This window comes from Typha angustifolia, chromosome 1 (genome assembly GCF_048772165.1).
Source record: "Typha angustifolia cultivar Huaian chromosome 1, ASM4877216v1, whole genome shotgun sequence".
Taxonomy (NCBI): Eukaryota; Viridiplantae; Streptophyta; class Magnoliopsida; order Poales; family Typhaceae; genus Typha; species Typha angustifolia.
Window position 1 is genome coordinate 3,913,833 of NC_133239.1, and position 12,910 is coordinate 3,926,742.

At 37.8% G+C, this 12,910-nt stretch overlaps 3 protein-coding genes across 3 annotated transcripts; all 3 read left to right on the forward strand.

Moving 5' to 3' along the window:
- Window positions 1–651: 651 nt before the first annotated feature.
- LOC140759623 (uncharacterized) lies at window positions 652–2,037 on the forward strand. Its single transcript, XM_073096270.1, has 4 exons — window positions 652–1,094; window positions 1,223–1,333; window positions 1,427–1,507; window positions 1,626–2,037. The coding sequence occupies exons 1-4, from the start codon at window positions 840–842 to the stop codon at window positions 1,698–1,700; spliced, it is 522 nt and encodes a 173-aa protein (XP_072952371.1). The 5' UTR covers window positions 652–839; the 3' UTR covers window positions 1,701–2,037.
- Window positions 2,038–2,517: 480 nt separating this feature from the next.
- LOC140759107 (tRNA dimethylallyltransferase 2) lies at window positions 2,518–5,660 on the forward strand. Its single transcript, XM_073095612.1, has 10 exons — window positions 2,518–2,840; window positions 2,930–3,009; window positions 3,087–3,155; window positions 3,250–3,322; window positions 3,398–3,492; window positions 3,635–3,709; window positions 3,807–4,169; window positions 4,303–4,378; window positions 4,476–4,642; window positions 5,291–5,660. The coding sequence occupies exons 1-10, from the start codon at window positions 2,573–2,575 to the stop codon at window positions 5,450–5,452; spliced, it is 1,428 nt and encodes a 475-aa protein (XP_072951713.1). The 5' UTR covers window positions 2,518–2,572; the 3' UTR covers window positions 5,453–5,660.
- A 6,049-nt stretch (window positions 5,661–11,709) lies between these two features.
- Window positions 11,710–12,847, forward strand: LOC140762100 (dehydration-responsive element-binding protein 1F-like). The gene has a single exon (XM_073099722.1). The coding sequence runs from the start codon at window positions 11,826–11,828 to the stop codon at window positions 12,537–12,539; it is 714 nt and encodes a 237-aa protein (XP_072955823.1). The 5' UTR covers window positions 11,710–11,825; the 3' UTR covers window positions 12,540–12,847.
- The last annotated feature ends 63 nt before the right edge of the window (window positions 12,848–12,910 follow it).

A 12,910-nucleotide genomic window follows, 5' to 3' on the forward strand; every position in this document is an offset into this window, starting at 1 on the left:
AAAATCATCACATACATTATAGCATTTAGCAGTAAAACCCAAAAAGAAGTTTCAATCTATTAGTACTTGATGAGCAAGGGGATAGAAGAACAATGCAAGAGAAGCAAATATAGTTACAAAGTTGGCAATATAAAGGACTACTGGTGTTTATTTATATTGAAGGGAAGAAGGCAAACTGAGAGAAAGTAAAAGAGGAGAGTGATATGATTCTCTGCAGTAAAGCCAGCTGTAAGTTATCACTGGTGGTTCATACATTGCATCCTCTGCTGTCTTGCCTCCTAAGGCTCTTCTCTTTTTCCCCCCCCCCAGCTAAGGACATGAGCCACCTTTGTTTCTACTCCACTCCTAGTCTTACATTTGAAAGCACCCTTTCTCCTAGTGGAAAGCAGTATCTACCAAGTCTTCTCTTTCAACTTGCAAAGAGAAGTCACCATTTTAAGTCATCCAGATAAACTTCATCTAATCAAGAGAAGCATTACATATATATATATGTAACCATTTATTTCATGTTTGAGCCATTTAATAAGGATAAGAATAAATATATCCTATACCAACAAATGATGTTGCCATCTTACCAAATCATGAGCTTGTGCATTGCAATGCAACAGCTCTGCCTTTTAATCTAATGAATGTCCTTTGTTGGCCCTGTTACACATGCACAAAGATGATGTTATGTTTATGGGATACAGCCATTCAGAAACATTGCTGCTTTAGAAGGTTGCTGTCTTAGAAACTACCTATTTTGCAAGTGAAAGTGAAGCAGTCCTATATAAAGTGTGGAAAGGAGGGAATAGGAAATTAATAAGATTTTCCAGAGGTGAGCATTGTGAGAGACAGGCATGGAGAATCAGATGCAAACATTGGAGAACCAGGAGCAGCAGCAAGTTCTACGAATCAAGAGCTCGGGGAATAGCTACAGGAAAAGCCCATCAATTGATGATAGAGAAGAGGATGATACGCCAAGGTCAGCACTGTCTACATTTCAAGCTAAGGAAGAACAGATTGAGAGAAAGAAGATGGAGGTCAGAGAAAAAGTTTTCGCACAAATAGGCAGGGTTGAAGAGGAAACCAAGCGGTTGGCACGCGTTCGAGAGGTAAGTAGAAATTTAGAATTGCGAGTTTTTGCTGTATGTTAGTATTGTATATGGCAAAAGTTTCTATGATTCCATTGGAATTGTTTCTTGTGGTATAAATTGTTCATGCATATTTGAAATGCTGATAGGAACTTGAAGCAATGGCTGATCCAAAAAGGAAGGAAGTTGCTGCGATACGAAAGAAGATCGATGCTGTTAACCGCGATCTGAAGCCTCTCGGACAAAGCTGCCTAAAGAAGGTGAAAGCACAAGATTATATATTGATGTCACTTCTATTCATTAATTCATTAATATTATGCATAACCATGAGACATGATTTGTTCAATATGAAGGAGAAGGAATACAGGGAAGCTCTTGAGGCATTCAATGAGAAGAACAAGGAGAAAGCTCAACTAGTCAACAAGTTAATGGAGGTGAGTACTTGTTATTGCTTTGCCTTCCGCTAAAGCTTCAATCAATAAAGCACAATTATAATGTGAATCTCAAACCAAAAGTAATAATTCGATTACTGAACACTTGATTTCTAAGCAGCTTGTCAGTGAAAGCGAGAAACTGAGGATGAAGAAGCTGGAAGAGTTGAGCAAAACAATAGAAGCTCTTCGCTAAGTTAATCCGGTTTCGACGGCGAGCAAAGACTGCATATTGTTTATTTGATGAACTCATTTATTGTGCTTCTTGTTCTGATTTCAGATGCTTGTTTGCTTTGTCTTGGTTTGGTTTTACTGAAAGCATCATGATGATTTATGTAGGAAAAGAATTCAACTCAGCTGTAACTGAGTTGAAACAAAATGTAGAAAGTAAAGCAACAGTTCAGCAGATTCAGAATTTTTCACTCCATTGAATGATTAGATTTTTCTTTTGTTTTGTGAAACTTGCATCTAGCAATGAGTTGTAGCAGCAGTTTGATCTAAAATAAAGTTGAATCTAATTTGTCCAATCCTGAGAACTACTTCAAGAGCATGTACACATATATTTGATAAAATATTAGAAAGAAATTATTAAAAAACATTTATAAATATATTAAAAAAGTAATAGGAAAATTTGTCAAAACATTCTACATTTTTCTTTTCCATATAAATGTTTATCATATTCAGGCCTGCGTTTTTCACCTAAAAGAAAATAAAGAATAAAAATACCTAAAAGACTCCTAATTTAACCTTAAATATTGATTACCATGATAATTTTATCTTTATTTTAATAGTCTTCCTTAAGGGTATTTAGGTCATTTTACATCTATTAATAAAAGTAATCATAGGGTGTTTTTGAGGCATTAAAGGTAATAGGGGCATAATATAGATAGTAAACGAGTTTTATACGGGTTAGCCATGGATAAACGGGTCGTATTTGTGTGTAAGATTTGAACCCGTTTATTTTAACGGGTCGGATTGGCTCGTGAGCTGTGATAAAATCCCGCTTAATCCGACCCGATTGAAAACCCTGCTCTCTTCCGAACGACACTCCTCGAGCGGGCAAAAGAGATGGCGGAGGGGAATAGAGACCCCGCCGTCGCCGCTCCGGCGGAGAACCCAAACCCTAGCCCTAGTTTTTATGGAGAAGTAGAGCCGAGGACGGTGCCGGAGAAGAAGGTGGTGGTGGTGATGGGAGCAACTGGTTCCGGTAAGTCGCGGCTGGCGATCGACCTCGCCTCCCACTTCGCCGGCGTCGAGGTCGTCAACGCAGACTCCATGCAGGTATACCGCGGCCTCGACGTCCTGACCAACAAGGTTCCCTTCTCCGAACGCAACGGTATCTTCCAATCCATCTTTTTTTTTTTCTATCACAAGTTCGTGGTCAATAATTTAGGGTAAAGTTTTGAATCCGATCGGTTTTCCTAGGTGTTCCGCATCATCTCCTAGGCACAATTGATGCGTCGGTGGAGTTCACTTCCAAGGATTTCCGCGATCTCGCCATTCCAGTAAGTCGAGTTGAGATATTTCTTAGTCTTCTTTTACAATTGGGCTTTCGGTTGATGCGTTATTAATTAATTATCAGATTATAGATGATATATTGTCGCGGGATGGCCTTCCAGTTATTGTTGGTGGTACAAATTACTATATCCAGGTTGACGTCTTTGATTTTAACCAATTATAGCATATAGTCTTGTTATCTTAGCTCAATATTTGATATTATTAGTTGATGCCATTGTTTGTAATAGGCTCTTGTAAGCCCATACCTTATAGATGATGTGCTAGACGAGTTGCAGGACTGCTCCATGGCTGCTCCAGTAGGTGAGCTAAATGTGTATTTATCTTTGGTGGTAGTTATTTTTCAGTCTGAATATTTGTGCTGTGTATGTTGATCAGACCTTTCTGATATTGATGTCGCTAGCGGCTATGAACATCTTAAGAAGATCGACCCAGTTGCTGCAAACAGAATCCACCCAAACGACCATAGAAAAGTAAGCAATTCAACTTGAGAGAATTCTTCAAAGGTGGTTCTTGTAGTTCTGTGTCGAGAGAAAAAATATGGACTTTTTTTTTTCTCTCTCTAAGATTTTATAGTTCCTTTTCTTTCTAACTATAAATGTTGTGTTTCTGCAGATAAATCGCTATCTTAGCTTGTACGCAAACTCTGGTTCCCTTCCTAGTAATCTTTTCCGAGGAGAAGCCGCAGATGTAAGGAAATTGTGTTGATGGTGTTAGGAACCTCTTTTCTTATTAAATATCTTACATGCTGCTTTCTGAGTATAATCTCTCTCTTGTGGCAGGGCAGAATTGGGGTCGACCAAATAATTTCAGATATAATTGTTGCTTCATATGGTTGGATGCTGCCATTCCTGTGCTGGATAAATATGTTGATCAAAGGGTTGACTGCATGATTGGTGCCGGTCTGCTGAATGAAGTGGGTGATATATACAATTTAAATGCAGTTTATACTCGAGGTTTGCGGCAGGCTATCGGTGTCCGTGAATTTGATGAGTTATTTAGAAAATTCTTATCCAATAAAGAGGACAAGATGGATTCAGGACTCCTTTATTCAGATATTTTGAAGTGCAGTGATGATAAGGTGAAGATTTTATTAGATGAAGCCATTGACAAGCTAAAAGCCAACACACGCAAGCTTGTCCGACGGCAAGTAAGGACTCTCTTCCCCTTTGGTGACTGCCTTTATGGGCATCGTAATTCATAACAACTCGAATTAATAAAATGTTTGATTTTGCTAGAACATGCATCTGTTAAAGTTACTTGACAATTAATTTCATGTTCAGAGACGAAGACTTAATCGATTAAGGGAGGATTTCGGATGGGACTTGCACTGTCTCAATGCAACAGAAGCATTCTTTTGTATGACTGCAATATCTTTTGGCTCTTTGTTAACCAATTTTATCTGATATGAGAATTTGTCATTTTTCTGATCTGAATGAACCATTTGCTTTGCTAGGTGAGACAGGAGATTTATGGCAGAGCAAAGTTGTGGAACCTTGTGTTGCTCTTGTCAAATCTTTCCTACTTCAGAGTTCAAGTTCTTCAACATCCGGAAAAGCACTTGGTGATGTCCCGAGCAAGGGGCTGGTTTCAAGGGACTTATGGGCTCAATATGTCTGTGAGGTGAGTTTGATATCTTAAATTTTGTATTTAACTTTACAAAGAATCTTACACTAAATAGATTTTAATGGAGGGAAAATGACATCTGTAGCTGAACCTAATAGTAGGAACTGATGTAGTCAGACTCTTTGAAATGATCTTTTCTGTTTCTGGCTGACATCGGAAAGGACTTCGTTGTTGAAAGCTCAGGTGATGTGTATCATGATATGACCATTTATGTTCCTGAATACCTACCTAAGGTCAAAATGCATAGGCCACCTAGAAATGAACATCACATTCTTTACCAAAATTGAGTGAAAAATGGCATGGAACTTTGAAATACTACTGTGTGCTATCAACTCTATCGGTGCCTTTGTTCAAAGGTTCCACAGGCAACTGGAATACTTTTACTGCCCCGATTACTTACATTGCATGTTTTTCCTTGCATTGTGCATAAGTTAGCATGTTTTATATTTCTGTCTGATATCTCATATTAGATCATTTGCTTTTTCTTGCTATGCGGACTCAAGCTGAGCCTATAGAGGACCACCTTTTGAGACTGATATGATCCGCTAAACTTTATGAAACAAAAGGCCCAATATGGTACAACGAAAGGTTTTTAGAAATGCATTATCTGACCTTTTCTTCATCTACCTTGCTGTTGTATAATAGGCTTGTGGTAATCGGATATTACGAGGGGCACATGAGTGGGAACAACACAAACAAGGCCGAGGGCATCGGAAAAGAATTCTTCGACTGAAGAAGAAGCAGAATTCTTGTTTTTCAGATCAACAGCAGCATATTAGAAACATGGACTCCTCATATTGTGCATGATTCTTGCTCTAGCATCTGTAAATTAGTCCATTTAGCTGCTTATCTGCAAAGTGACCTTAAGTCATGTTGGAAGAGCAGTGTAGAGTTTTGGTCTGGCTTCCTTCTTATTACTCTTGGATACTACATTTTTTTTTGGTCAGTTTTAAGTCAAGATATGATTAATTATTAGAATCGTTTGAGTTAAATGCCTTGAGGCGCAAAGTATAAACCCCTGGTTTATCATGCGAAAACAGCACATTGTATATGCCATGCATATTTTGGCAAACCTTTAGTTTTTCTATGCATGAAATGATGAAATTTATGGGTGTTATTATTTAAATGGTTTGGTGTAAATTACATAGTGTAATGATTATATATACTATTTCATTGTTTAAGCTCAATTATCTATTACTGATATAGGGATGGTTCCTTTTGTTGCGTGCATTTTGGCCATCTTACCAGATGACTATATTCTTGATAGACAACTTATTTCAATATATAATGTTGGCTTATATAATTCTTATCCGTAAGTATTATCAGCCAATACTACTGATCTACAGCGCATCTGTTGATGACTAGTGCTATTCAGGCCCTGATCTCTTATTTCATTAATCATGATCATCCTCTATGTATACATTTTTTTGATACAACCACCATACAGAGTTCATCATCATCATCATCTTCTTCTTCTTCTTCTTTGGGTAATTCAAGTGTGATGGCTTGAATGATTCTTGGATAACTTAGTGTGCAAGAGTAATTCAAGTGATCACATGGTGGCATCTAAATATTTGAATATTGTACAGCCATTCACTTACATACATACTGCCAGCCATGGATTTATTTTACAATGCCACTGTTCTTCAGCATGTCTTTTGTTCATGTAGTGCGATCAGAACTGTGATGTTGATTGTATTATTCACATGAAACATCCAGGTGCATTATAGTCCTTCCAATAGATAGAGACAGATAGGTGTTGCATTCATTGAATCACAGAGTGCGTAGCGATTGATGATAAACACATTGTTGAGAAGGTTGCTGTTAGTCTGAAGAGATATGGATTAAGGAAATTGTTCAATAACAGTGCCTAGAATGTAGGTTTAGTCCTCAATCCTTTCTCAAACAAAAGGAAAGACAAAGTAAACTGGAGTAGCAGGTGAAGACTATATAGTGGTGATTTACAAGAACAAATAATTCATTGAATTTATCACTGCTTCTGAGAGTTTTGAGTGGTGGGGCTGCTAAAGAACAGTCGGCTATCGGATCTTTGTGATTATTTCCTGATGCCATTAAGGGTGCTTCTGGAAAAATTAGCTGGTCTACTGTTACCATTTGTTCTGTGTTCGGTGCTAACAGTGCCTAGAATGTGGTCCTCAATCGTTTCTCAAACGAAAAAAAAGAAAAGAAATGGTAAACTGGAGTAACAGGTGAAGACTATAGTGGCGATTTAGAATAAATGCAAATGATTAATTGAATTTATTACTGTTTCTGTGAGTTGGAGCTGCAAAAGAACAGGTGGGGGGATAACTAGAACTCAAGATCCAAATGAATCATGAACCATTTTTAAGAGTTGTGGAACTCTGGACCAGTCAATAGGAATCAACAAATGTCTTCAATTTGAATTCTACTTTTAGAAATGACCGAATGTAAAATTCATATTGCCGTCCAAATTAAAGGGAAATTATTAGTTTCACAAGGATAAATGATGCTTTTGCCTTAAACTAGGAGCCATGATTCACACTTTCATGTTAAGTTTCATCGGATGAATTGGCTCAGACCACAGTGTGTAAAATATAATTTATCCTAAAACATAGCATATACAAATATATTTTAGCCTCCTATTCTTTGGACCAAAATCACACTTTACTCTTCAAACTTTATTTTGTATCGTTATACCTTCTACACTTTTGATTAAGTTATAACTATCATTTTTTTCATTAAAAGTTAGCTGTATTCACCCCATAATGATTTAAAAACATTTACTAGCTTCCAACAAAAAATCACTTTATATTGTATCACTAAGCCATTATAAACTCTCCCTGAATACATAGTATAATCAAAACGGCAGAGTTGCATAATGATATATATTTTATATATAAACAAAGTTTATGGAATGTTAGCTTAACTGCTTAAGAATTGTTTAGAGCAGTCGATGTCTGGAGACCAGATCAGTCAATACGACTCAATCAATTGTCTAACTACTACTTACGTTCAACGCAGTTGCACTCCAAATATAGACATGCATAAATGCATTCAATTTCATAACTGGTAGTCTTCCCTTAGAATTGACTAAATTCAATTGTGGAATGTGACACACACACACACACACACACACACACACACACACACACACACACACACACACACACACACACACACACACACACACACACACACACACACACACACACACACACACAGAGAGAGAGAGAGAGACAGACAGACAGACAGAGAAGAATATATATATATATATATGTTTTTAATACACACGCAACTCACCAAAAACGACGCCGAAGCTTAAGTGGGAACAATACGTACCAGACGAGAGTAGCTGGAGGCTAAAAAGAAAGAGAAGACCAAATTCATATCGATTGGTCTCCAGATAAAAGGGAAATTATTAGTTTCACAAGGCTTAGTGATGCTTTTGACCTTAAACTGTGAACCATGTTTCAAACTTCCACATTACATTTTTGGAGGATGAAAGCATTGAGGTATATCTATATTTTACCTCCACATAGGTAGGCTAAATTTACTTCAACTTTACTCTTTTATGGTTATATCTAAATTTAAAATATTACTTTATTTTTTTCGTCGTAGAGAAGAGATATAGATTTCTCACATCTTATGCACAAGACTCGATCAAAGATAGTAGTGGGTACTATCATTTTCAGAATTGACTTCAACCTTTTGTAATCGATCCTAAGGAGTTTAGATTTGAAAAGAAGGGGTTTTAACCAAATATAGGTCGGCTTAGAAAGGCTAGTCCCGGAAATCATATTTAATCAAATACTGGTCAATGTTGACGACACTGATTATAGACAAATTTGTAAAGGATTTGATAAGTTTTCTGAAGCATCTAAAATATATAATATCGAAAGTTGATTAGTGAAATTAATTATACACTTAGTTTAAGTAATTAAATTATATAATAAAAGATACTGGGCTTAATCTTTAAAGGTCAAAATTGGCATTCCAGAAAATAAATAGTGATTTGGAGCTCGACTCTAAATTCATGAGTTGGCGATCGTAGCAGACTCCAAATATAGAGATTTGCAGTATTAGAGAAAGCGTAATATATATGAGAAGTATTAGAGCATCTCCAACCGAGTGCTCTGTATTTGCTCCAAATATATAGCTAAGAGCCTAGTGCATTAGATATTTATATTATTTATTTTAAATCACTTAATAGGTTATTTTAGCATTATTGTTTTTAATAAAAAATATGATTGGAAAACTCTCATCGAGATCTTTAAAATAAGACTAATATTCAATAGTTTCAAAAGTAATTTTAAATTATTAATTTTTTAATTAAACGTATTGAAATTACATCACACGAAATAAACATCAAAATAAGTATTACACGTCTTTACTAAAAATATTAAAATTACATTACATAAGATAAGCATAAATTAACGTTTAATAATAGAAACGATAAATATTTAATAGTCTGATAAGTCATCTCTATAACCACCGGTTTTATAGCCACCTCATCTTTCTTGATTGTATCCACCTTCTCTGTATTAATCTTCTGACGAACCTCCTCTTCTTTGACTATGTACACCTCCTCTTCCTTGATTCTACTAAACCTCTAGTCGGAAGCCAATGCACTGATTAAACACTTATGACATATACACTAGAATAAAGGGATATATTTTTAAATGTAAATTTTATTTGATGTATTTCATATTTGATTTGTCTTTCATGTCTATTGTATTTCATGTTTGATGTATTTTATGCCAGACATATTTCATATTTTATGTATTTTAATATTTAGTATTTATATTGAAAAATAATTTTGTCTTTCATGTCTAATGTATTTCATGTTTGATGTATTTTATACCAGACATATTTCATTATCTGAAAAATTTTAGGACACATCAATTTTAAATTAAAAAATACTTATTATATAATTTTAAAATTTTAAATTTAAATTAACTTAAAAATAATTTAATATTGTACTTATTTTAAATATCTCGATGAGACATTTCTAACGATACTATTTTTGTTAAAAACTAATTAATAAAATTAATTACATACTCAATTTAATTAACTAGATTATTTAATAAAGGATAAAGATGAAATTAAAATTATTGAATTAAATATATATAAGGCAAAGTTGAAATTTTAAAAGTCTAAAATTAAATAGAGTCAGGCTCCTCAAATTTGGAGCCCGGTTAAAAATACTCTTAGAGAAAGATTAAAATCAAATGAAAAGTTATTAAACCTTAGAGGTAGGGCGACAGATACTTTAAACAAATTCCTATAACTTAGGTAAAATACACATTACAACAAATAAAGCCTAATATTAAGCTTAACGGGTACATAAAAATTATCAAATATCCGACCCTAACGTGACCTCCCCTAACCCTAGCACGCACTGCCGATGCCCCCGAACGAACTTGAAAGAGGCAAAAAGCTCAACCACCCTTCTACCTCCCTCCTCTCCTCTCCTCTCCTCTCTTCTCCTCTGAGTGAACGTAAGATCTGAGGAAGAAAGAGAGGCCGTGCTCTAGCTCCTAACTCTTGTTGGGGACTCCGTTGGCATCTCTCCCAATCAAGCCAAGAGGAGGAGAGAGAGAGAGAACAAAAATAATAACCAAAGCCGCTCTTTATTATTATTATTATTATTATTACTTTGACAGTAAGTGCAGCTGCACTTACTATCGTTCTGTCCGTCTAGTCTCACACGTAATAGACATCTGAATCTTTTCCTGGGACTTTTTGTGTTGTGTTGTGTTGTGTTTTGTCTTGTTTTTTTTTGTAGCTGGGCCAGGCCGCCACAACACAGATCGTTCATTTCTCTTTCCCTGCTTCCTAACACGAGGAATTTAGAATAAGAAAATATCCCAGCTTTGTTTGTTAGTGGACCGTCTGCACCTCTCTCAGACGGATGCAAAACACTCAGACAACTTACAAATCCATGTCGTCTTCAACCCTTTCTGGACGCGGAACTGCTGGTGTTTCTGTACGACGTACTACTTATTCTCCATTACCCTTAGGCCTTAGCACATCGTGATGGGTCCCTTTAGAGTACAGTAGAGCAGATAATACTTTTCGTCCACTGAATTATTCCACTCTTTCAGATCTTAAATAGTCTCAGCTCTACACCGATGAATTATTACTGTTTCCCATTTATATTTGTAAAACTTTGAACCAAATTTGTTTTCTACATTAGAAGTACATTTAGTTCTTCTTTCTTGTACCATAATATTAGCCGACCGCAGTTAGGTTTAATTGTGATTAATTAGATTTGAGTGCAATTGTGGTATTTGTAAATTTTAGAGTGGTAATTAGATAAAAGTATTATTACAGTGGTATAATGGTGTAATGTGATAGTATACACTGTTACATTTCTTAAAATAAAAAGGCATAAGACATTAATTTATTAAAAAAATAAATAAAAGGGAAAATATAACTGGAGCCTAAGATTAAAAGGACATAATCATACATCTTTCAAACACACAGGTCCATATCTCCATAAGAAAATGAGGATCGGCATTTAACCCGTGAGCTTACGCATGATAATGGGCTCCAATCTTACCTAGCATACGTACTGTAGTAACATCATTGCATCTAAGTTTTCAAAAGAGATGATTGCAAAGTTGTCTCATCAAAGGAGAATAATAACAACAGATAAATTATCCAGTAAGAAAGACTGACAGAGTGGGCCCCACCGAGAGTAACTATTGGACTCATGTTTTTCATCTTTTCGCCTTTTAAGGCTTTAGGCGTACATCCAAGTTACATTACACACTCTCAGCAAAAGAGTGAGAACGAGGCAGACTAGCCCCTACCATTATGCCACGTGTCGGCGGCTGACACTTGGGGACCCCCCCCCCCCCCCCCTCAAATCCCATCCTTTCCCCATGCCTTCCGAACGCAAAACGTGTCCCTTTTCCTTCGCCTGGAAATAATCACGTTGCCAAATTTGCACCTGATTGGGCTGATCACAGTTCACACAGCCCCACCAGTTCGCTTGCGGCTCGCGTGGGTTTCGACGGGCCCGACTTTATACTCTCCGCTCGGCTTAGTTAAATACTCTTCCATTTCCCGGTCTCACCTCTTTCAATTCAAACCTCCTCCTCATTTCAACGGCTCACTCCTCTCCTCTCCTCTCTCTTCTCGCTTCTCAGCTTAATTAGCTCACAATTCGTAATCCAACCAACATCCGAAAGAAATGGACCTCCAGGACTCATCCTCCTCCTCCTCCTCCTCCTCCTCCTCCTCCTCGTCATCCTCCTCTAACTCTTCCTCGGCCGACGAGCTCCATCCGCCCTCGTCTTGCTCTTCCTCGCGCCCGCCCGCCCCGACCCCGAAGCGGAAGGCGGGGCGGAAGAAGTTCCGCGAGACGCGGCACCCCGTGTACCACGGGGTGCGGGCCCGGAACGGGGGGCGCCGGTGGGTGTGCGAGGTGCGCGAGCCGCACAAGAAGACGCGCATCTGGCTCGGGACGTACCCGACCCCCGAGATGGCGGCTCGCGCACACGACGTGGCGGCGATCGCCCTCCGGGGCAAGTCGGCGCCGCTCAATTTCCCTGACTCCGCGCACGTTCTTCCGCGGCCAATCTCTACATCTCCAGAAAACATCCGGTACACCGCCGCTAGGGCCGCGGAAATGTACCGGCCTTCTGAACCGTCATCATCATCATCATCATCATCATCATCATCACTACCGCTGCCACCACCACCACCACTACCACAACCTTCAGTATCACCGCCGCCGCCGCCGCCGCCGCCCGTGTTTGTTGATGAGGAGGCGATCTTTAACATGCACGGGTTGATACAAGACATGGCAGTGGGATTGTTATTGACTCCGCCGGCTATGGTAAAAGGTGTAGACTGGGATAGCAGCGAGTCCCATGTAGACTGGAAGCTATGGAGTAGTGATTAATTAGGTGATGGATTTAGTTGCTGTGATATGTTTAGGTCTGCTAATTGTAGGATTAGTTGGTAAATTAAATCGAGATTAAGTAAGTCAAAAAAATATTCTCCATCCCCCGTGCCCTGCTCCTGGGTAGGTAGCAGAATTGGTCGTAGGAGGAAAAGTTTTCTTTTGGCATTATCTTTTTTCTTTTCTCTGATTACTCTTTTGAGTGATGACAGAGGGGCAAATTGGTCCATGTAACTTCTGTAATATATCATGGTTCACGTTCTTGGATTATATACATATTGAGCTGTAAAATATTCCAAGAGAAATAATTTAGGAACAGATGTCTGGAGTGCAATTCTATCGGTGAACCTACTGTCACCTACCCTATCAAG

Bases quoted from the DNA above. Each gene is read 5' to 3' on its own strand.
- LOC140759623 (XM_073096270.1), top strand. From the start codon at position 840: ATGGAGAATCAGATGCAAACATTGGAGAACCAGGAGCAGCAGCAAGTT. The intron at 1,334-1,426 runs GTGAAAGCACAA...TTCAATATGAAG, and splicing joins GACAAAGCTGCCTAAAGAAG to GAGAAGGAATACAGGGAAGC. The intron at 1,508-1,625 runs GTGAGTACTTGT...ATTTCTAAGCAG, and splicing joins TAGTCAACAAGTTAATGGAG to CTTGTCAGTGAAAGCGAGAA.
- LOC140759107 (XM_073095612.1), top strand. From the start codon at position 2,573: ATGGCGGAGGGGAATAGAGACCCCGCCGTCGCCGCTCCGGCGGAGAAC. The intron at 3,493-3,634 runs GTAAGCAATTCA...GTGTTTCTGCAG, and splicing joins ACCCAAACGACCATAGAAAA to ATAAATCGCTATCTTAGCTT. The intron at 3,710-3,806 runs GTAAGGAAATTG...GTGGCAGGGCAG, and splicing joins TCCGAGGAGAAGCCGCAGAT to AATTGGGGTCGACCAAATAA.
- LOC140762100 (XM_073099722.1), top strand. From the start codon at position 11,826: ATGGACCTCCAGGACTCATCCTCCTCCTCCTCCTCCTCCTCCTCCTCC.